The sequence below is a fragment of the Tamandua tetradactyla genome, chromosome 12, assembly GCF_023851605.1.
Source record: "Tamandua tetradactyla isolate mTamTet1 chromosome 12, mTamTet1.pri, whole genome shotgun sequence".
Lineage (NCBI taxonomy): Eukaryota > Metazoa > Chordata > Mammalia > Pilosa > Myrmecophagidae > Tamandua > Tamandua tetradactyla.
This window is the reverse complement of record NC_135338.1, coordinates 55,188,131-55,213,362: the sequence shown is the minus strand read 5'-3', so window position 1 is coordinate 55,213,362 and position 25,232 is coordinate 55,188,131. Positions and strand designations below refer to the sequence as shown.

General features: G+C 38.4%; 1 protein-coding gene across 7 annotated transcripts in view; it reads right to left on the bottom strand.

Moving 5' to 3' along the window:
• Positions 1-25,232, bottom strand: part of PPP4R4 (protein phosphatase 4 regulatory subunit 4) — a 190,244-nt gene that overhangs the window by 131,305 nt on the left and 33,707 nt on the right. Inside the window, exons 3-4 of one of the 7 annotated variants that reach the window (XM_077123435.1) lie at positions 6,982-7,107; positions 2,260-2,343 (exon numbers count right to left, since the gene is read on the bottom strand). The exons of 5 other annotated variants lie outside the window; for them this stretch is intronic. In XM_077123435.1, coding sequence (XP_076979550.1) covers positions 2,260-2,309 — 50 coding nt within the window. In that variant the 5' untranslated portion in view covers positions 2,310-2,343; positions 6,982-7,107. The remainder of the gene's footprint in view (positions 1-2,259; positions 2,344-6,981; positions 7,108-25,232) is intronic. One more of the 7 variants, XM_077123438.1, reaches the window with a different exon arrangement.

Sequence of the window (25,232 nt, the reverse complement as noted above, 5' to 3'; positions counted from 1 at the left end):
GAAAACTATATCATTATACAATCATGTTCAAGAACATGACTACTGGAACACAGCTCCACATTTTCAGGCACTTCCCTCTAGCCACTCTAACAGATCTTAAACTAACAAGGGGATATCTATATAATGCATAAGAATAACCTCCAGGATAACCTCTCGACTCTGTTTGAAATCTCTCAGCCACTAACACTTTATTTTGTCTCATTTCTCTCTTTCCCCTTTCAGTAGAGAAGATTTTCTCAATTCCTTGATGCTGAGTCCCAATTCATTCTAGGATTTCTGTCCCATGTTGCAAGGGAGGTTTACACCCTTGGGAGTCATGTGCCATGCAGAGAGGGGAGAGCAGTGAGTTTGCTTGCCATGTTGGCTGAGAGAGAGCCATACCTGAGCAACAAAAGAGGTTCTCTGCAGGTGACTCTTAGGCCTAATTTTAAGTAGGCTTAGCCTATTCTTTACAGGGATAAGTTTCATATGAACAAACCCCAAGACTGAGGGCTTGGCCTGTTGATTTGGTTGTCCCCACTGTTTGTAAGACTATCAGGAATTCTCCAAATGGGAAAGTTGAATTTTCCCCCTTTCTCGCCATCCCCCCAAGGGGACTTTGCAAATACTTCTTTACTCACTGTTCAAACCACTCTGGAATTTATCGGGGCCTAACACTGGACAAACCTATAAAATCTCATGCCCTATTCAAGGTTCCATGCACTTATGGTGTTCAATTAAACTGTCCATATAAGTTAAATTAGGAAATGCACTAGTCAAAATATAAATTTTGTACAAATAAACATTTTTTGCTTTAGTCTCATGCAGAAGTTAAAGTTTTAAAATATGAATGACCATCTATTTTCAACACCCTGCAATACTGACATTCCTTTGTTCTTCCTCATTCAAAAACATTTGAAAGAGATTTTTTAAGTAATTTATTTATTTGCCTCAGAGTTAAGTTTTGTTAAAAATAAGCGTATCTTGGTTCTAAATGAAGCCATCCTGCTAAGAAAAAGGCTTTTCCTCTGTTGCTGTGTAATACAGGTCATCATAACCAATACACTATTCTCACCTCTCTCTTAGTAGAATACTTTAATAGTCAAAACCAAGAAGGAAAGGAGCTAGGGAGTTAAATAGGGCACCCATGACAAGATGGGGAGAGGACCAATTAAAGGGTAATAAAGTTGCAGATAAGAATACTACATGTAAATGGAATGATTTCTAATTGTTTTGTTAATTCTTTTTTTAATTAATAAAAAAAATTAAAAATTAAAAAAAAATTAAAAAAAGAATACTACATGTAGTAGGTGGAATGGCAGCCCCCCAAAAGATATGTCCTCATTCCTGGAACCTGCGAATGTTATCTTATTTGGAAAAAGGATCTTGACATTGAGATCATCCTAGATTATCCAGGGAGTCCCTAAATCTGATGGCATGTATCTTTGTAAGACACACACACAGAGGAAACAGAAAAGTAGAAGGAAATATGACCACAGATTCAGAGAATGGAGTGGTGTAGCCAGATTAATTAATTTGCATTAAGACACCAAATTGTGGTAATTTTTACGGTAACATTTTAGAAAATTATTATACAACTCAACAACAAAAAAAAAAGATGAATTACTCAGTTTTAAAATGGGCAAAGGATCTGAATAGGTATTTCTCCAAATAAGATATACAAATGGTCAATAAGCACATGAGAATAGCATTAGTCTTCTGGGAAATGCAAATTAAAACCACAATAAAATACCACCTCACACCCACCACAAAAGCTGTCATAAAAAAGAAAGCAATAACAAGGGATTGCAAGGATGAAAAGAAATAAAAACCCTCACAAACTGCCGGCAGGAATGTAAAATGGTAACAATTGTGAAAAAGAGTTTGGCAGCTCCTCAAAATTTAAACATACAGTTACTGTATTACCTAGCAATTCCACTCCTGAGTTTATATCAAAGAAAACTGAAAACAGGGACTCAAACAGATGCCTATACATCAGTGTTCATGGCAGCCTTAGTCACAATAGCCAAACGATAGAAACAATCCAAGTGTTAACCAACTAGATGAATCAATTAATGAAGAAAATGTGGTACATAAATACAATGAAATATTATTCAGCGATAAAAGAAATGAAGTTCTGATACATTCTACTACATGGATGAAGCATGAAAACATTAAATGAATAAACCAGACGCAAAAGAATAAATAATATATGATTCCACTTATATAAGGTATCAAACTAGGCAAATTCATAAAGACAGAATATAGAATAAAAGTTACCAGCAGCAGGGGTGCAAGGGTAGTTCTTTGGTAGAATTCTCGCCTGCCATGCGGATGATCCAGGTTCAATTCCCAGCCTATGCACTTCCCAAACAAACAAACGAAAAACCAAACCAAAAAAGAAAAAATCAACAAATGCTGCTGTAATAAGGGGATACTTACATGGAAAAAGAACGAAATGAGAACCCTGCCATACAGCATACCAAAAAAGATTTTTTTAAGTTACCAGAAGCTAGGGGGGAATAATACGAAGTTATTACTTCATAGGTAGAGTTTCTTTCTGTTTGGGATGATGAGAACGTTCTGGAAATAGTTCCATAATAGTTCTACATATTGCAAATGCACTTGCTGTTACTGAATAATGCACATAAAAATAGTTAAAATGACAAATTTCAAGTTATATACATTTTACCTCAATAAAATTTTCTGAAGGATATCATGCAAAACCTAAGGAACTCTGGAAAAACAGGATCTTTAACATATCAATATTGGTACCTATGCACTCATTAATTGTTACAAACATACCTATCATACTAATGTAAGATGTTAATAATAGGGAAAACTGTGTGGAATATATGGGAACATTGTATTACCTCTTCAATTTTTCTGTATATTTTAAGCTTTCCTGAAAAATAAATTCTGCTAAAAATTGTAGGGAAAAAAAATCAACAGTTAAAAAAAAAAAAGGCCACACACAATCCAATTAGAAATGGGCAAAAAACATGAAGAGACATTTCAATAAAGATGATACACAGATTGCAAATGAGCACAAGAATATTTGTAATATAATTAGCCACTTAGGTAAACACAAATTAAAACCACAATGAGATATCACTACACATTTATCAAAATGGCTAAAATAAAAAAAATAATGGCAACACCAAATTCTGGAATGATACAGAGGAACTAGATCACTCATTCAGAGCTGGTGAGAAAGTAAAATTGTATAGCCTCTGAAAAGCAGTCTTCCAGCTTCTTACAAAACTGCACATGCAACTACCACATGATCCAGAAACTGCACTCCTAGGCATTTATCCAAAGAAATGAAAACTCAGGTTCATAAAGAAACCTGCACATAAATATCTATGGTTGGGCGGGCCATGGTGGCTCAGCAGGCAAGAATGCTTGCCTGCCATGCCGGAGGACCCAGGTTCAATTCCCGGTGCCTGCCCATGTTTAAAAAAATAATAATAATATATACATATATGGTAGCTTTATTTGTAAGAGCCAGAAAATGACCCAGATTTTCACAAACAGAAGAATGGTTAAACAAACTGTGGTACATCTATGTGATACTATAGACTATTATGCATTCTATAGTATTCATACCATAGAATACTACTGGCAATAAAAGAATGAACTATTGATACTGATAACAATCTGGATGAATCTGTAGAGAATTATGCTGAGTGGAAAAAAGCCAATCTCAAAATGTTGCATACTATACAATTACATTCTTAAAATTAAAAAATTATGCAAATAGAAAACAGATTAGTGATTGTCAGAGTTTAGGAAGGTATAAGGGTGTGAGAGCTTGGGTATGGCTATGAAGGTAACATGAGGAATACTTGTTTTGATGAAAATTTTCTATATCTTGATGACTGTCAATATACTGGTTGTGATATTGCATTATAGTTTTAGAAGATGTTATCAAGAGGGAAAACTAAACAAAGGATACATGGGATCTCTCACTATTATTTCTTACAACTACATGTGAGCTCATAACTATCTCAAAATAAAAGGTTTAATTAAAAAATGATCAATGTATTAAAAAAAGATCAATGTAATAAAATTTTTATTTCAATAAAGGCCAGAAGTCCAATGTGCTACCCATTGTGCCACAGGGTATATCTAACATAATTTTTAAAAACACATATGAATAGTGAAGTGTGAAATTTAGTTTGTCTCCAGAGCAGCTAGTAAATAGCCAGGAATGGTACAGAACAACTGCTGAGGGAGCATCAGTTACCACACACACACCGTATACCAGCCTGGACCAGGTGGAACAGCTGAGATCCCACACAGAACTGCAGAGACTGCTGAAATTAAAGACACTACATCACTTTAAGCTGGTGGAAAGCTGCAAGGAGAGAAGCACCACATGCTGGGCAGGACAGGAAAAGCATGGTGTCTAGAGGAATCATAGGAAAGCATGACAATATGCTGGGTCTCACCCTCAGGGAAAACTGCTGCTAGCTACTCTTTTTTTCTGAGACATAGGACTGTCTGGTCTGGGAAAATTTTATTGAGATCTGTAATATCTGAGGAGACCTTCCTCAAAAAAAAAAAAAAGGTTCTATATAGGTAGGGCAAGAAACTGAAAAATAGTAACTAAAAAATTCTGATCAGAGACCCTACACTAGAGGTCAAGAATAAGTTGAGGGCGGGCCACAGTGGCTCAGTAGGCAGAGTGCTAGCCTGCCATGCCAGAGGACCCGGGTTTGATTCCCGGTGCCTACCCATGTAAAAAAAAAAAAAAAGAAAGAAAGAAAGAAAGAATAAGTTGAACTGAATGTCAAACAACAGCTGGAGAATAAAGCCATCCAGCAAGAAAATCCTAGGTAAAAGTTACAAAGAAATCAAATGCCTAGATGCCAGCAAAAAAATAAAAATGAGTCAGACTAGAAAAACTGAAGACATGGCCCAGTCAAAGGAACAAATCAACACTTCAAATGAGATACAGGAGTTGAAACAATTAATTCAGGATGTTTGAACAGATATGGAAAATCTTATCAAAAATCAAATCAACAAGTTGAGGGAAGATATAAAGAAGACATTAGGCAAACAAAAAGAAGCACTCAGAAGTTTGAAAAATTAAATCACAGAACTTGGGGTAATGAAAGGCACAGTAGAAGAAATGGAAAAAAAACAATGGAAACCTACAAAAATAGATCTGAAGAGGCAGAAAAAAAGATTAGTGAACTAGAGGACTGGACATCTGAAATCCATCACACAAAAGAAAATAAGGGAAAAGAATTGAAAAATATGAGCAGGGTCTTAGGGAACTGAATTACAACATGAAGCACATGAGTATCCATGTTGTAGGTGTCCTAGGAGGAGAAGAGAAAGGAAAAGGAGGAGAAAGACTAATGGAGGAAATAATCACTGAAAATATCGCATGTGCTGGTTTGAAAGGAAGTATGCCCCCTAAGAAAAGCCATGTTTTGATATAAATCCCATTTCATAAAGGTAGAATAATCCCTATTCAATACTGTATATTTGAAACTGTAATGAGATCATCTCCCTGGTTGATATGATTTAGTCAAGAATGGTTGTTAAACTGAATTAGGGGATGACATGTCTCCACCCATTTGAGTGGGTCTTGATTAGTTTCTGAAGTCCTATAAAAGAGGAAACATTTTGGAGAGAGAGATTCAGAGAGAGCAGCACCACAAAGCAGAGAGTCCACCAGCTAGCGACCTTTGGAGATGAAGAAGGAAAACGCCTCCTGGGGAGCTTCATGAAACCGGAAGCCAGGAGAGAAAGCTAGCAGATGACGGTGCCATGTTCGCCATGTGCCCTTCCAGCCGAGAGAGAAACCCTGACTGTGTTCGCCATGTGCCTTTTCATTTGAGAGAGAAACCCTGAACTTCATCGGTCTTCTTGAACCAAGGTATCTTTCCCTGGATGCCTTTGATTGGACATTTCCATAGACTTGCTTTAATTGCGATGTTTTCTAGGCCTTGGATCTGTAAACTAGCAATTCATTAAATTCCCCCTTTAAAAGCCATTCCGTTTCTGGTATATTGCATTCCAGCAGCTAGCAAACTATAACATCCCATCTCTTATGAAAGACAGAAAATTACAGATCCAAGAAGTACAGCATACCCCAAACAGAATAGATCCAAATAGACATACTCCAAGACACTTACTAATCAAACTGTCAGATGTCAAAAAGAAAGAGAGAATTTTGAAAGCAGCAAGAGAAAAGCAATCCATCACATACAAGGGAAGCCCAATAAGACTATGCATGGATTTCTTATCAGAAACCATGAAGGCAAGAAGGCAGTGGTACAACATTTTTAAGATTCTAAAGGAGAATAATTGCCAACCAAAAATTTTATATCCAGCAAAACTGTCCTTCAAAAATGAGGGTGAGAATGGTGCAATTGTGGCTCAGTGGCAGAATTCTTGCCTACCATGCAGGAGACTCAATTCTCAGAGCCTGACCATGCAAAAAAGAAAATAGAGAGGGAGATTAAAATATTTTCAAGACAAACAATCACTGAGAGAATTTGTCACTAAGAGACTGGCTTTACAAGAAATACGAGAGAAAGAGAGTACTACAGGCAGATAGGAAATCACAGGAGAGAGACATCTGGAGAAGAGTGGAAATGAAGACTATCAGTAAACATAAAGAGAAAAAAATTAGATATGATACATAAAATCCAAAAGACATACTGTCTTTACAGGAATAACATTAAATTTAATGGATTAAACTTCCCAATCAAAAGACATAGACAGGGCGGGCCGCGGTGGCTCAGCGGGCAAGAGTGCTTGCCTGCCATGCCGGAGGACCCCGGTTCGATTCCCGGCCCCAGCCCATGTGAAAAACAAACAAACAAAAAATAATAAAATAAAGCATGCCATTTATAAAAAAAAAAAAAAAAAAAAAAAAAAAAAAAAAGACATAGACAAGCAGATTGGATTAAAAAACAGGACCCATCTATACATGGGTTAAAAAAAAAACTTAGAGCTCAAATTGTAAGCTTTAATTGTTACCTTTAAATCTGAAATGCTTTGCTCTTTATATAACCTAGTAGCTCCTTGGAACTTTAAGTATCTGTGTGACACCTGAGACAGATATAGTTCTCCAGCTCTGAAAGTCAGCATAAGTTAATTCAGCAACTGTTAAAAAAAAAAAAAACCAACTGAAAATGATCAAACAATTAAAGCTGTGACAAAACTGATCTGGTTAAAACTAAGGTAAATTAATATGCAAGGTAAAGAATAACATTGTCCATATTTTCTTTTATCCCTTAAATCTAACTTCTCACTTGTGCTACCATCCACTTTTAAAATTTTTTTATCAGATAATATAACATACACACAAAGCAAAGAAAGAAAAAAGCAATAGTTTTCAAAGCACTCTTCAACAAGGAGTTATAGAATAAATTCCAGAATTTGTCATAGGCTACCACATCATCATCTAGATTTTTCCTTCTAGCTGCTCCAGAATATAGGAGGCTAGAAGAATAAATATATTTTATCATCACAATCTAATTTTTTCTCTTTTTTGTAAAAAATAACATACAAAAAAAGTGATAAATTTCAAAGCACAGCACAACAATTAGTTGTAGAATAGATTTCAGAGATCGGTATGGGTTACAATTCCACAATTTTAGGTTTTTACCCCTAGCTGCTCTAAGATACCAGCGACTAAAATAAATATCAATTTAATGATTCAGCAATCATATTTGCTTGTTAAACCCTACCTTCTCTGTATAACTCCATCATCACTGTTGATCTTTATATCCCACTCTTTAGGGGTATTTGAGCTATGGTCATTCTAACTTTTTAATGTTGGAATGGGCTGTCAGTAATATGAAGTAGGGAGATGGAACAAGCTGATGTTCTGGAGAGGCTGGGCCCTCTAGGTTTCAGGATATATCTGGTCTAGGGGCACATCTGGAGGTTGTAGGTTTCTGGAAAATTACCCTAGTGCATGGATTCTTTGTAGAATCTTATATATTGCCCTAAGGTGTTCTTTAGGATTGGCAGGAATGGTTTTGGTTGAGGTTTAGCAAGTTATGATAGGTAGCAATGTCTAACTGAAGCTTGCATAAGAGTGACCTCCAGAGTAGCCTCTCAACTCTATTTGAACTCTCTCAGCCATTCATACCTTATTAGTTACATATCTTTTCCCCCTTTTGGTCACAATGGAATTGTTGATCCAACAGTGCCAGGGCCTGACTCATACCTGCGAGTCCCCTCCCATTCTCCCAGGGAGACTTTCACCCCTGGATGTCATGGCCCACGTAGTGGGGAGGGCAACGATTTCACTTGCAGAGTTGGGTTTAGAGAGTGAGGCCACATCTGAGCAACAAAAGAGGCCCTCCAGAAGTTAACTCTTAGGCATTCCTATAAGGAGGCTTAGATTCTCCACTACCTACATAAGCTTCACAAGAGTAAGCCTCAAGAATAAGGGCTTAGCCTATTGATTTGGGTATCCCTATGTTTGACACAGTATCAGAGGATTCCCTGATGGTAAAGTTAAATAGTGCCATATTTTTTCTTCCATCCCTCAAAGGACTTTGCCAATACTTTCTCATTATCTGCTTAATATATTCTAGGATATATCTAGGTATTACATTAAGCTGTACAGAATTAAAGGCCCTCATTCTTATTCTGGGCTCCCTATGCTTCAATTGTTCAAATGAGCTACCCAGACAGGTTGAGTTAGATTATGTGCTACAGAAAATTTAGGTTCCAGACAAAATAAACTTTTCTTCCTTTTGGTCTCAAAGAGTAGGTGCAGTACTAAAATATAGACAGTGTCTTCCTTACCCCTCTGTTCTGAATTACCTTAATCCTGACCTGATCAACTTCATTCTTATCTCTAAATATCAGGTTATAGATATATAAAACAGTCTCTCAAAATCCAGAAATAATAACCACTTGTACTGAAAGTGTCTGCTATAAGAGTTTACAATCTAGGCCCCGTTTTCTTAGAAGCATCTTCTAAAGGAAACCATACAATAATTGGTTCAATCACATCATTGCATGCCTCACGACTTCATTCCTTTTTCTAGCAGCACAATATTCGATCATAAGTATACACTATTGTTCATCAATCTACTTCAGTCTGGATCCTTCAGTGGATCCTTCAGACATCTGCATTCATTAGGCATCATATATAATGCCCGAAATCCTCAGTCTATCAACACTCTCTATTTTAGATAATTTTACTGTTCCCAAGAGAAAGATCACTAATAAACACACCCTCACCAAATAGGAAATCTAAACCTCCCCTTAACTCTTGTCCTTTCTCCCATTACTTACCCCTGCTATTGCTGTGGTACTGCTGATGTTTTCCTGTTAAACATAGCCCATAGTATGCAATAGCAGTTTTCTCCCTGTATTCTGGACTTGAACACTCTTTGTACATGAATCAAAACTTTGAAGTAGTTCTTGCAAAAAACTTGTTTATATTTCTAGTGTTAATCAGTGGGACACATAGGTCTATACAACCCCTTTCTATCATAGTCACCTTCAATATGGTAATATTATTTATAGAACCACTAGAGAATTGCCTTCACTTCTATTTCCTTACATTTGAGTTCAACCTCATTACCTAATTGTTCACCCATCTCTAGTTTCTATGTATCTCAAAGTCCGCTATATTCAGTATTATAAGCCTCCAATCTTACCTTTACCATGGTCATAAAAGTAGAGTCGTACTCTATCTATCCTTTTGTGTCTGGCTTATTTCACTCAGCATTATGTCCCCAAGGCTCATCCACCTTATCACCTACCTCAGGACGTCATTTCATCTTATGCTGCTACATAATATTTCATTGTATGTATATACCATATTTTGTTAATCCACTCATCTGTTGATGGGCATTTGGATTGTGTCCATCTTTTGGTGATTTTGAATAATGCTACTATGAATTTTCGTGTACAAAATTCTGCTTTCAGCTCTTCTGGGTATATACCAAGTAGTGCTATTGCTGGGGCATAGAGCAACTCGATATTTAGTGTCCTAAGGAACGACCAAACTGTCTTCCATAGCAGTATACCATCATACATTCCCACCAGCAGTGCATAAATGTTCCAATTTCTCCACATCCTCTCCAATATTTGTAGTTTCCTGTTTGTTTAATAGCAACCATTCTTATAGGTGTGAGGTGGTATCTCATTGTAGCCTTGATCTGCATTTCCCTTATAGCCAGTGAAAAGAACATCTCTTTATGTGCTTTTGAGTCTTCTGTATTTGCTCTTCAGAAAAATGCCTATCCATACCATTTTATAATTGGGCTGTTTGTTCTTTTGTTGTTGAGTTGTATAATTTCTTTATGTATACAAGATATCAAACCTTTGTCTGATGTGTGATTTCCAAATATTTTCCCCCATTGAGTTGGCTGCCTCTTCACCTTTTTGACAAAGCCTTTTGGGGTACAGAAGCATTTGATTTTGAGGAGTTCCCATTTATATATTTTTTCTTTTGCTGCTTGTGCTTTGGGTGTAAAGTTTAGGAAGCTGCCTCCTATTACTAAGTCTTGAAGATGTTTCCCTATATTTTCTTCGAGAAGCTTTATAGTGCTAGTTCTTATATTTAGGTGTTTGGTCCATTTTGAGTTAATTTTTGTATAGGGTGTAAAATAAGGGTCCTCTTCCATTCTTTTGGCTATTGATATCCAGTTCTCCCATTTGTTGAAAAGACTATTTTGTCCCAGTTCAGTTCAGTGGATTTGGGGGCTGTGTCAAAAATCAGTTGACCATAGATTTGGTGGTTTATTTCTGCACTCTCAATTTGATTCCATTGGTCAATACTTCTGTCTTTGTGCCAGTACCATGCTGTTTTGACCACTGTGACTTTATAATAAGTTTTAAAGTCAGGGAGTGTTAATCCTCCCACTTTGTTCTTCTTTTTTAGGATGCTTTTAGCTATTGGGGGTTTCTTCCCCTCCAGATGAATTTGGTAACTAGCTTTTCCAAGTCTTTAAAGCAGGTTGTTGGAATTCTGATTGCTAGTGCATTGACTCTGTAGACCATTTTGGGGAGAACAGACATCTTAACTATATTTAACCTTCCTATCCATGAGCAGGGAATGTCTTTCCACCTATTTAGATCTTCTTTGATTTCTTTTAGCAATTATGTAGTCTTCTGTGTACAAGTGCTTTACGTCACAAGTTAAGTTCATTCCTAAGTACTCTGATTCTGTTAGTTGCTATTTTGAATGGAATTTTTTCCTTAACTGACTCCTCAGTTAGATCACTGCTTGTGTATAGAAATGATTTTGCACTTTAATTTTATATCTTGCCACCTTGCTGAATTGTTTGTAAGCTCAGGTAAGTTTGTTGTAGATTTCTCAGGATTTTCCAAGTATAGTGTCATATCATCTGCAAACAATGAAAGTTTTACTTTTTCTTTCCCAGTTTGGATGCCTTTTATTTCTTTGTCCTGCCTGATTGCTCGAGCTAGAACTTCTAGCACAATGCTGAATAATTGTGGTGACAGAGGGCAGCCTTGTCTCATTCCTGATCTTAGGGGGGAGGCTTTTAGTCTCCCTCCATTGAGTACGATGTTGGTTTTCAGTTTTTCATATATGCCTTTTATCATATTGCAGAAGTTACCTTTTATTTCTATCATTTGAAGTGTTTTTATCAGAAAAGGATGTTGAATTTTGTCTAAAATCTTTTTCAGCATCAATCAAGATGATCATGTGATTTTTCCCGTTTGATTTGTTATGTTGTATTACACTGATTGATTTTCTTATGTTGAATCACCCTTGTGCTCCTGTTATGAATCCCACTTGATCATGATGTATAATTATTTTAATGTATTGTTGGATTCTATTTGTTAGTATTTTGTTGAGAATTTTGGCATCTATGTTCATTATGGAGATTGGCCTCTAGTTTTCCTTTTTTATAGCATCTTTACCTGGTTTTGGTATTAAAATGATATTAGCTTCATATTGTGAGCCACTGATTGATTGTACACCATGTAAATAGAATGCTGTATGTCAAGAATGTTTGTATGTTTGTTTGTTGTGTACAATAAAAATACTTTTAAATGCTATTAGCTTCATAAAATGAGTTAGGTAATGTTCCTTTTTCCTCAATTTTTTGGAAAATTTTGAGCAGGATTGATATTAGTTCTTTTTGGAATGTTTGATAAAATTCCCATCTGGTGCTGGGCTTTTCTTCGCAGGAAGATTTCTGATGACTGACTGAATCTCTTTACTTGTGATTCGTTTGTTGAGATCTTCTATTTCTTTCTGAGTCAGTGTAGCTTGTTTATGTGTTTCCAGGAATTTGTCCATTTCATCTAAGTTGTCTAGTTTGTTGGCATATAGTGTTCACAGTATCCTCTTATGATTTCTTTTATTTCTTCAAAGTCTGTGGAAATGCACCCATTCTCATTTCTGATTTTGTTTATTTGTATCTTCTCTCTTTTTTTCTTTGTCAGTCCTGCTAGCAACCCATCAATTTTGATGATTTTCTCAAAGAACCAACTTTTCGTTTTATTGATTCTATTATTCTTTTGTTCTCCCATTCATTTAACTCTGCTTTAATCTTTATTATTTCTCTTCTTCTATTTGCTTTGTGGTTAGTTTGCTGTTCTTTCTCAAGTTCCTACAGGTGAGCAGTTAAGTACTCGATTTTTGATCATTCTTATTTTTTAATATAGGCATTTAGGGCAATAAATTTCCCTCTCAGCACAGTCTTTGCTGCATCCCATAAATTCTGATATGTCGTATTCTCATTTTCATTCATCTCCAGATAGCTACTGATTTCTCTAGAAATTTCTTTATTGACCCACCAGTTATTTAAGAGTGTGTTATTTAATTTTCATATATTTGTCAATGTTCTTGTTCTTTGGTGGTTATTGACCTCTAGTTCATTCCATTGTGATCAGAGAAAGTGCTATGAATATTTTCAATGCTTCTAAATTTATAAACACCTGTTTTGTGCCCCAATATATGACCTATCCTAGAGAATGTTCCATGAGCACTACAGAAGAATGTATATCCTAGTGTTTGGGGGTGTAATGACCTATATATGTCTGTTAGGTCTAATCAAGTTGTTTAACTTCTCTATTTCCTTACTGATCTTCTGTCTGGTTGTTCTATCTATAGAGGAGAGTGATGTTTATTGTTGAAACATCTATTGCCCCCTTCAGATTTGCCAGTCTGTCTCATGTACTTTGGAGCTCCTTGATTGGGAGCACAAATATTTATGATTATTCTTAACCCATTCTGCCCATCTGTAACTTTTTAAGTTTAGTCTGCTAACATTCAAAGTTGTTACTGAAAAGGTGTTTCTTGAATCAACCATCTTATCTTTTGGATTTTATTTGTCAGATCTATATATTCTTTTACCTCTTTCTCTTTTTATTATTTAAGTTACCCTTACTGATACTCTTCAATTCTGTGCCCACCTCCAAACCACCCTTTCCTGTCTTTTCTTTTCAACTGGCAGAACTCCCTTAAGTATTTCTTGTAGGGTCAGTCACTTGTTGACAAATTCTTTCAGGATTTGTTTGTCCATGAAAATTGTAATCTCCTCCTCAGTTTTGAAGGACAATTTAGCTGGGTACAGAATTCTTGGCCAGAAGTCTTTCTCTTTCAGGATCTTAAATACATCATACTACTGCCCGCCTGCCTCCATCGTGCCAGTTGAGTAGTCTAAACTCAGTTTTACATGGTTACCCTTGTATGTAGTAGATTGCTTTTCTCTTGCCGCTTTCAGGATTTTTTGCTTCTTTTCAAAATTTGACAAACTGATTAGTATGTGTCTTGGAGAAGACCTATTTGGATTTATTCTATTTGAAGTTCATTGAGGTTCTTTGACTTGCATATTTATGTCCTTTGTAAGCGTTAGGAAATTTTCCCCCATTATATCCTCCACTAATCTTCCTAGCCCCTTACTCTTCTCTTCTCCTTCTGGGACACCAAAGATTCTTAAATTTGTGCACTTTATTCTGTCCATCATTTCTGTTCTAGTTTGCTAGCTGCCGGGATGCAACACACCAGAGACGGATTGGCTTTTAATAAAAGGGGATTTATTTTGTTGGTTCTTCAGAGGAAAGGCAGCTAACTTTCCACTGAGGCTCTTTTCTTACGTGGAAGGCACAGGATGGTCTCTGCTGGTCTTCTCTCCAGGCCCCTGGGTTCCAACAACTTTCCCCGGGGTGACTTCTCCAAAGGCCTGAGCTGAGCTGCAAGTGCTGAGATGAGGAATGCTGAGCGTTCTCTCATTTAAGCACAAGCCAATTAAGTTAAACGTCACTCATTGCAGCAGACACGCCTCCTAGCCAACTGCAGATGTAATTAGCAACAGATGAGATTCACCTACCATTGGCTCATGTCCACAGCAACAGAACTAGGTGCCTTTACCTGGCCAAGTTGACAACTGAATCTAACTACCACAATTTCCCTGAGATCCAATTCAAATTTTTCCATCTTTTTTGCCATTTGTTGTTTTGAGTGTTCAAAATCAGTTCAAAATCAGTCCTCTAGTTCACTTATTCTTTCTTCTGCCTCTTCAAATCTGCTGTTGTGTGTCTCTAGCATGTTTTTAATTTGGTCTACAGCATCTTTAATCTCTGTAATACCTACTATTTTTCTATTTATTCTTTCCAATTCCTCTTTATGCTCTTCTAGTGTCTTCTTGATCTTCTCTCTATCATTAGCCATCCTAACCATTTTATTTAGTAGAGTTATATGAACTTCATTGATTAGTTGTTCCAACATCTGTGTCTCCTCTGGTGTTTTAATTTGGTCATTAGGCTGGGCTATATCTGTCTGCATCATGATTTTCTTAGTGAGCTTCTGCTATCTTTGCAGCATGTAAGTATCTTGATTGGTTTACTTTGGAAGTTGAGTTTCTTCAGTAGTATAAAGCCTTGTATTCATGGGGTGGATGTGGAGCTTGATGCAAGGTGTAGGGTGGGGCACAACAGTGAGGTGATGCATCGCAGTGCAGGTATAGGCACAGGTTGGGGATGCTATGTGGGTGCCTGTGAGCATAGGCACCCAGCATCACAGGATAGCCCAGCAGCCACAGAGGATATGGCTGTGTGGGTGCACAGGTCTGGGAATACTGTCTATATTTTAAAGCTCTAACTTTTGTGTGAGATAAAAAGAAAAATGTTTATTTTGTCCCAAAATTTACACTATCTAATTTAATCTGTCTAATCAGTAAAACAACCTAATTTAGATTTATTTGGTATAGAACCTGAAACAAGGAACAAAATCTTAAAATTCTGTACAAGTTAATGTTATGCAATGATGCATTTTAGAGTATTTTAGGCAGAAATAGAAAAGTGTTTGCAAAGTCCCTTGAGGGACTGGGAAAAATAGAAATATTAAACTTCCCACCTAGGGAATTTCTGACATTTTCTTAAGGAAGTGGGGCTCTCAATTTAATAAGTCAAGGCCTCAATTTTAAGACTTGCCCTTATGAAACTTATTTCTGTAATAGCAAACTAAAGCTACTTATGATTAGTGCCTAAGAGTCATTTCCAGAAAATCTGTGCTGTTTCTCAAATGTGGTCTCTCTCTAAGCCAAACTCTTAGCTTCCCCCCAACACACACATACATGGGACATAATTTCCAGGGTTGTAAGCCTGGCACTGCAGCATGTAACCATAATTAGCCCTGGCATCACAGTGAAAATTTTAGATTGTATCTGTTACTAGAATCAAAAAAAATTTTAAAGCCATTGGACTGTTCGGCAAAAAACAGCGACTCCTAATGTAAAAAATGGACTATACATATCAGTACAATTGTAATAATACTTTTTCATCAACTGTAACAAAGGTGCCATACTAATGCAAATGTTAATAATAGGGAACTCTCTATTTTCTGCATGTTTTTCTGTAAACCTACAAACTTCTTTAAAAAAAAAAGAACGTATATATAAAAATGAAAAAAAGAGGACAGGAGGAAGAAAGAATGAAGAAACCTTAGGAAGTAAGACATCTTATTTTGAACTCTATAAAAACAATAAATAAAGAAAATGATATAAAATATTTCTAAAAACCCACAGGAATCAGAAGTATGAAAACTCAGAAACAAATTATAGAAGTCAGAAAAGAATTAGAAGAAAATATTTCAGAAATGAAGATTGAACTAAAAAACACAAGAGTGAATGAATACTGCGAAGGATAGGCTAAGCCTACTTAAAATTTGGCCTAAGAGTCACCCCCAGAGAACTTCTTTAATTGCTCAGTTGTGACCTCTCCCTCTCTAAACCAACTCAGAAGTTGAACTCACTGCCCTCCCTTCTACATGAGACATAGACTCTCAGGGGTGTAAATCTCCCTGGCAGCATGGGACAGAAAGCGCAGGATGAGCCAGGACCCGGCATCCAGGGATTGAGAAAGGCTTCTTGACCAAAAGGGGAAAGAGGGAAGTAAGACATATAAAACTTTCAGTAGCTGAGAGATTTCAGAGTAGAGAGGTTATCCTGAAGGTTATTCTTATGCATTATATAGAGATCCCTCTTTAGTTTATGGTGTACTGGAGTAGCTAGAAGGAAGTACCTGAAACTGTTGAGCTATGTTCCTGTAGCCTAGATTCTTAAAGACAATTGTATAAAGATATAACATTTACAATGTAAATGTGTGATTATGAAAACCTTGTGTCTGATGCTCCTTATATCCAGGATACGGACAGGTGAATAAAAAAACATGGATAAAAAATAAATAATAAGGGAACAATGGGTAAAATAAATTCAGTAGATGGAAATACTAGTGGTCAACAAGAGGGAGGGGTAAGGTGTACAGTATGAACGAGTTTTTTCTTTTTTCTTTTTCTTTCTTTTTCTGTAGTGATGCAGATGTTCTTTAAAAAATGATTATGGTGATGAATACACAACTATCTGATAACATTGTAAGCCACAGATTTTACACCATGTATAGAAGGTATCTGTGTGAAAATTTCTCAATTAAAAAAAAGAAAAAAGGTGAATGAATGAATAGATAATATCTTAAGACAAATAAAAGGTCAAAGAAAGAAAAACTTCAAAATCAAAAAAAGATGATAAGGATTTGAATTAAAGTAATAAATACAGAATATAGGGAAACTAAAGTAAGCATATTTCTAATAGGAGTCTGTCATGGTTAGGGACACGTGTCAACTTGGCCAAGTTGTGGTACCTGTTTATCTGATTGGGCAAGCACTGGCCTGTCTGTTGCAATGAGAACATTTCATAGGATTAGGTCATGATCACGTCAGCTGCATCCACAGCTGATTCCATTTGTAATCAGCCAAAGGGAAGTGTCTTCTACAATTAGTGATGCTAAATCTAATCATGTGAAGCCTTTTAAGGAGGACTCAGAGGAGACAGGTTCCATTCCTGCTTTGGCTGGTGAGCCTCTCCTGTGGAGTTCATCCAGGCCATCCATTGGAGTCATCGGCTTCGCAGCCTGCCCTATGGATTTTGGACTCTGCATTCCTGCGGTCACATGGGACACTTTTATAAATTTTATATTTGCAAGTGTTCCCTGTTGATTCTGTTTCTAGAGAACCCTAACTAATACATCTTGGTACTGGGAGTGGTTCTTAGGAAACAGAATCTTAAAAATGGGTTTTTATGAATGGTTTTCTGCTCTGACTGGACTCAGAGACACTAAGGACTCTGATTCCCGTAATCAGAATGACACTCCCAATCCATGGAGTAAGTTGGCAAAGGAGATAGTCAAAATATCATCATTCGATTCTCCTAATGCTTCGCTTGTACGAAGCCAGACTCTGGGGGATAATGTTTTTGACACCTTTACAGAGTTTTGTAGAAATAAGAGGTATAGAGATGTTGGTTGGTTGGTGTTAGATACACTGTCTACATTAAGGGGTGAAAGGGATGGGCTTAAGGCTTCAAACAAGAAGCTTAAGCGCCGTCTAAAAGATGTAGACGTTTCTATGAGTGTCCTGAAGGAAAATCTTATTTCCTGTAGCCACAGACTTGAGATCTCTGAAAATCAGACTCAGAATCTTATTGTTAGAGTAGCAACTTTACAATGTAAACTGAAATCTCAGTCTTGCATGGTGTCTGCCGTTAAAGTGAGGGCATTGATTGGAAGGCATCCCTGAAAAATGGGATGGTGACATATGGATTGATAATGATGTTGGGGGCGAGGTTGAAACCCTAGGCCATGCTGAGTCTTCTCTAGATAACCCTGTAATAGTCTGCCCTGAGGACATAGCCACCCCACCTCCAGCCTGCCTTGAGGAATTGGCCACCCAACCTCCTCCTGAAGGGATTAGCCCTAGAGTGATTAATCTTGTTTCACCAGATGAAACTGCAAATGAAGGCCCTGAAGCATGGCTTGGAAGATATTTCTAATTCTTTTCATGACCCACCCCCACCACCCCTCATTTCTTCTAGACCTATAACTAGACTAAAGTACCAACCGGCCCCTAAAGGTGAGGTACAAAGTCTCACACATGAGGAAGTACGTTATACTCCAAAAGAACTGTGTGAGTTTTCCAATTTATATAGACAGAAATCAGGGGAATATGTGTGGCAATGGATTTTAAGAGTGTGGGATAATGGTGGGAGGAATATAAGGCTGGATCAGGCTGAATTTATTGATATGGGCCCACTAAGCAGAGATTCAGCATTCGGTGTTATTGCTTGAGGGGTTAGAAAAGGTGTTAACAGCTTGTTTGGGTGGTTGGTTGAAACATGGATCAAAAGGTGGCCAACATTACCTGAGGTTGAAATGCCAGAACTGCCCTGGTATAATGTAGATGAGGGGATCCAGAGGCTTAGAGAGATTGGAATGTTAGAGTGGATTTATCATGCAAACCTGCTCTTACACCCCAGGAATGTCCAAAGAATGCACCTTTTACCAGAACAGTGAGAAATAAATTTGTGAGACTAGCATCATCATCCCTAAAGAGCTCTGTGGTTGCACTTCTCTGTAGGAAAGATATTACCATAGGAACTGCTGTCACTGACCTGGAATCCTTAAACACAATGGGGATGACAGGATCCTGAGTTGGCAGAAGACAGGTGGCAGCACTTAATCACCAAAGACAGGGTAGACGCAGCTATTATAATAGACAGCAAACTCAAAGGAGGCATCAGAATTATATGACACACAGAGATCTGTGGCATTGGCTAGTAAATCATGGGGTACCTAGAAATACAATAGAAGGGCAGTCTACCAAATTCTTGTTGGAGCTGTATAAACAAAAGAGTTCTAGGTCAAGGGAATAGAAGTCTAACCTGAATTGCAAACACACAGAGTTACGGCCCCCTAATCAATTTCCAGACTTGAAACAGTTTACAGACCCTGAGCCCCCTGAATGAAGGGGAGGCCAGGTCCTTATGGGGGAGAAACCTGTTACACTGCCACAAATTTATACTGTTAATCTTCCTCTAAGTCTTCCCCAAGGAGACCGACGGCCTTTTACCAGGGTAACTGTGCATTGGGGAAAAGGAAATGATCAGATATTTCGGGGATTATTAGACACTGGTTCAGAAGTGACATTAATTCCAGGACACCCAAAACATCACTCTGGACCACCAGTCAGAGTGGGGGCTTATGGAGGCCAGGTGATCAATGGAGTTTTAGCTCAGGTCCGTCTCACAGTGGGTCCAGTGGGCCCCCGGACCCATCCTGTAGTTATTTCCCCAGTTCCGGATTGTATAATTGGCATAGACATACTGAGCAACTGGCAGAATCCCCACGTTGGTTCTCTAACTCGGGCAGTAAGGGTCATTATGGTGGGAAAGGCCAAGTGGAAGCCACTAGAACTGCCCCTACCAAGCAAAATAGTAAATCAGGAGCAATACCGTATTCCCGGAGGGATTGCAGAGATTACTGCCACTCTAAAGGACTTGAAAGATGCAGGGGTGGTGATTCCCACCACATCCCCATTCAATTCTCCTAATTGGCCTGTGCAGAAAACAGATGGGTCTTGGAGGATGACAGTATATTATCATAAGCTCAACCAGGTGGTAACTCCAATTGCAGCTGCTGTTCCAGATGTAGTATCATTGCTTGAGCAAATCAATACATCTCCTGGTACCTGGTATGCAGCTATTGATCTGGCAAATGCTTTTTTCTCAATAGCTATTAGTAAGGACCACCAGAAACAGTCTGCTTTCAGCTGGCAAGGTCAGCAATATACTTTCACTGTCCTACCTCAGGGGTATATCAACTCTCCAGCCCTATGTCATAATCTTGTTCGCAGAGACCTTGATCATTTCTGCCTCCCACAAGACATCACACTGGTCCATTATATTGATGATATCATGTTGATTGGACCTAGTGAACAAGAAGTAGCAACTACTCTAGATTTACTGGTAAGGCATTTGCGTGTCAGAGGATGGGAGATAAATCCAACAAAAATACAGAGGCCTTCCACCTCAGTAAAATTTCTAGGTGTCCAGTGGTGTGGGGCATGTCAAGATATCCCTTCTAAGGTGAAGGATAAGTTGCTGCATCTGGCCCCTCCTATGACCAAAAAAGAGGCACAATGCCTAGTTGGTCTTTTTGGATTTTGGCAACAACATATTCCTCATTTGGGTGTGCTACTCCAGCCCATTTATCAAGTGACCAGAAAAGCTGCTAATTTTGAGTGGGGACCTGAAGAAGAGGAGGCTCTGCGACAGTACCAGGCTGCTGTGCAAGCTGCTCTGACACTTGAGCCGTATGATCCAGCAGATCCAATAGTGCTGGAAGTGTCAGTGGCAAATAGAGATGCTTTCTGGAGCCTTTGGCAGGCCCCTATAGGAGAATCACAACGCAGACCCTTAGGATTTTGGAGCAAAGCCTTGCCATCTTCTGCAGACAACTACTATCCTTTTGAGAAACAGCTTTTGGCCTGCTACTGGGCCTTAGTAGAGACTGAATGCTTAACCATGGGCCACCAAGTTACCATGAGACGTGAGTTGCCTATCATGATTTGGGTGTTGTCTGACCCACCAAACCATAAAGTTGAGTGTGCACAGCAGCACTCTATTGTAAAATGGAAATGGTATATACGAGATAGAGCCAGAGCAGGTCCTGAAGGCACAAGTAAGTTACATGAAGAAGTGGCACAAATGCCCACGGTTTCCACTCTTGCTGCCACATTACCTTCTCTTTCCCAGACCAGAGCTATGGCGTCTTGGGGAGTTCCTTACAGTGAATTGACTGAGGAAGAGAAAACTCGGGCCTGGTTTACAGATGGTTCAGCACGATATGCAGGTACCACCCAAAAGTGGACAGCTGCAGCATTACAACCCCTTTCTGGGGTGTCCTTGAAGGACAGTGGTGAGGGGAAATTCTCCCAGAGGGCAGAACTTCGAGCAGTGCACCTGGTTGTTCATTTTGCTTGGAAGGAAAACTGGCCAGAGGTGCATTTGTATACTGACTCATGGGATGTTGCTAATGGTTTGGCTGGATGATCAAGGACTTGGAAAGACCATAATTGGAAAACTGGTGACAAAGAGGTCTGGGAAAGAAGTATGTGGATAGACCTTTCTTGAGTAGGCTAAAAACATGAACATATTTGTTTCCATGTGAATGCCCACCAGAGGGTGACTTCAGCAGAGGAAGGTTTTAATAATCAAGTGGATAAGATGACCCGTTCTGTGGAATCTAGTCAGCCTCTTTCCCCAGCAACTCCTGTCATTGCCCAATGGACTCATGAACAAAGTGGTCATGGTGGTAGGGATGGAGGTTATGCGTGGGCTCAGCAACATGGACTTCTACTCACCGAGGCTGACTTGGCTACAACCACTGCTGAGTGCCTTAACTGCCAGCAGCAGAGACCCACACTCAGCCCCCAATACGGTACCATTCCCCGAGGTGACCAGCCAGCTACTTGATGTCAGGTTGATTCCACTGGACCACTCCCTTCATGGAAGGGGCAGCGATTTCTTCTAACTGGAATAGATACATACTCTGGATATGGGTTTGCTTTCTCTACACGCAATGCTGCTGCCAAAACTACCACCTGAGGGCTTACAGAATGCCTTATTCATCATCATGGTATTCCACACAGCATTGCTTCTGATCAAGGAACAAACTTACAGCAAATGAAGTTCAGGAATGGGCACATGCTTAAAGAATTCTCTGGTCTTACCATCTTCCCTATCATCCAGAAGCAGCTAGACTGATAGAACGGTGGAATGGCCTTTTCAAAACTCAATTACGGTGCCAACTAGGTGGCAAAAACTTGAAAGGCTGGGGTAATATTCTCCAGGAAGCTGTGTATGTTCTGAATCAGCGTCCGGTGTATGGTGCTGTTTCTCCCATAGCCAGGATCCATGGGTCCAGGAACCAAGGGGTGGAAATGGGTGTGGTACCACTCACTATTACCCCTAGTGATCCACTAGGAAAATTTTTGCTTCCTGTCCCTGCTACCCTGAGTTCTGCTGGTCTACAGGTTTTAGTTCCAAAACGTGGTGTGCTTCCTGCAGGAGAAACAACAGTGATACCACTGAACTGGAAGTTAAGATTGCCACCTGGTCACTTAGGCTACTTATGCCTCTGGATCAACAAGCCAAGAAGGGGATTATATTATTGTCTGGGGTAATTGACCCTGACTATCAGAAGGATGTAGGACTGCAACTACATAATGGAGGTAAAGAAGAGTTTTCCTGGAATATAGGAGATCCCCTAGGGCATCTATTAGTACTACCATGCCCTGTGATTAAAATCAATGGAAAACTGCAACAACACAATCCAGGCAGGACTACTAATGGCTCTGAAACTTCAGGAATGAAGGTTTGGGTCACCCCACCAGGCAAAGAACCACGGCCAGCTGAAGTGCGTGCTGAGGGTAAAGGGAACATGGAATGGGTAGTGGAAGAAAGTAGTGATAAATATGAACTTCAGCCACATGATCAGTTACAGAAACGAGGACCGTAAAGCTGTTTTGTTCATGTTATACTATTTAAGTTGTAAGATATCAAGTTTAAGAATGAATGTTGTCCAAGGATTTGCACCCTATTCTGGAGAGATTTAATGTGTTTCCAGTTATATGCAGGACAGTTGAGCATTGTCAGGTAAAAGAAAAAATGTGTGCTTATTTGTTTTCATTTGGAAATTAAGTATGGTTTAAGGTGATATATATATAGGTGCCAAGTTGACAAGGGGTGGACTGTCATGGTTAGGGACACGTGTCAACTTGGCCAAGTTGTGGTACCTGTTTATCTGATTGGGCAAGCACTGGCCTGTCCGTTGCAATGAGGACATTTCATAGGATTAGGTCATGATCACGTCAGCTGCATCCACAGCTGATTCCATTTGTAATCAGCCAAAGGGGAGAGTCTTCTGCAATTAGTGATGCTAAATCTAATCATGGGAAGCCTTTTAAGGAGGACTCAGAGGAGACAGGTTCCATTCCTGCTTTGGCTAGTGAGCCTCTCCTGTGGAGTTCATCCAGGCCATCCATTGGAGTCATCGGCTTCGCAGCCTGCCCTGTGGATTTTGGACTCTGCGTTCCTGTGGTCACGTGAGACACTTTTGTAAATTTTATATTTGTAAGTGTTCCCTGTTCTGTTTCTCTAGAGAACCCTAACTAATACAGAGTCCTTGAGAAGAAAACCAACACAGGGAAAGGAGTGGGGTTTTTTTAAGTTCTTAAAAAAAAATGTCAAAGGGCTTCCCTTATACCTGAAAAAATCAATCCAAAACAATCAGCCCTGAGATATATTATTAGACCTTGATGAAAAAGAAAAATCCCTGGGCATCCAGGCCAAATGAACAAGTTTTAGTACGAGAAAGAAAAAATTTCATTAGGCTCTGACAGCAATCAGGTATTCAAAAAGCAAATTGTCAAGAGCAGAGCTGAACTGAGCAAGCTGAACTGAGCAAACTGAACTGAGCTACCAGGTGTCATAAATAACCAATTAAGACTAGAAAATCTTCACATTCTTAAACCATAGAAGCAAAATGGAGCAGAAGGTCCAACCGAGACTGGACTGCAGGTATTCACAACTTCCATTAGTCCTGGCAATCAGGATCCTCTGAAATAATGATGTTAAAAGTAATATTTGGCATTGAAGAGTTAACAGAAGTAGAATAACTTAAATGCATATTAGAGGAAAGTATGAGGAGGAGTTTGGGAAAGAGTTGTGTAGCAAACTAAAGATACACTGAAAAGAGTAGACTTGATTATGCATTAAATTGGGGTGTTGAGCTTGTATATCTGGGAATTTCTTGGGTGCTATGGACCTACTGTTACCTCCTGCTGACTATGATCACAGTATAAATAACCAAATATGCGTGGATCTATGCTACCATCACTGAATGGAAGAAACAAACAAAAAAAAATCACCACAAGCAGGTAAACAGTATAAACTATATTTTTTTCTATTTGATATTGGTTTTGTAATTTTTAAATGTTTAATCAAGGTTACACTTCCCAAAACTTCAAAACTTAACCATTTTCAGTTGAAAAGTCCAGAACAAGGAACAATCATCATTGCTCCTTTTTGCCTCAATAGAGCTATTCTTTGGGACATTCTCCTTTTCTAAGACTCATAAACAAAAAGGACACAAGCCCACTCAGCAAACTATTACCCTAAAACTAAAAAGAACTGGGTTAATCATCTTATCTATACACTAGTGGCTAAAAAAGAAATAGGAGAAGAAAAATAAGACTAGTTGAATAAATGAATTTAGGACAGCTATCCTTTAAAGTCTAAATTAATGTTGCTAATTATCTTATTTCCATTGGGAGATGCGCCTATTTTAAAGAGCCATTTATAGCAATATCTTAAGCCAATGAAAAACATGTCAATCCACTCAAACAGTTTTTGCTTACAAAAAAGCTCCACAGTCTTCCTTGTTATCCCAGCTCCTGTCATCATCATCATGGGTTACAATATCTTTCAAGTGAATGACCAGTTGCTAGCTTTTAACCCCTCTAATCCAATGATGTTTCATGCAAATATTACATTCCCTAAAGCCTAGCACAGTATCTAAGACAGAAGTAAGAGCTCCATAAATACTTGTTGAATTTAAACTGAATTTGTCTCTACTTCATACCAGCAACCCACTTTTATTGTCAAAGGCTGGATCTTCTCATTACCTGTAAATACTCCATCTCTAGAATCTCAAACACTGAGATCTCACTTGCTGGCCAGAAACTCTTATCTTTGCATTTTTCTATTATTATACCTATTTTTCACCCTTATCACATTTCAAATTCCTCAATTCTTCTTGTTTTCCAATTTCTAATATTCTTAGTAGTTTACTTTCTTCCTTGCCAGCCTGAATCCCCCTATTACTTCAATTACACTCTCACCAGTAACTTTACTTCTCCAATTCTCCTTCTAAATAACAGCAATAATAAA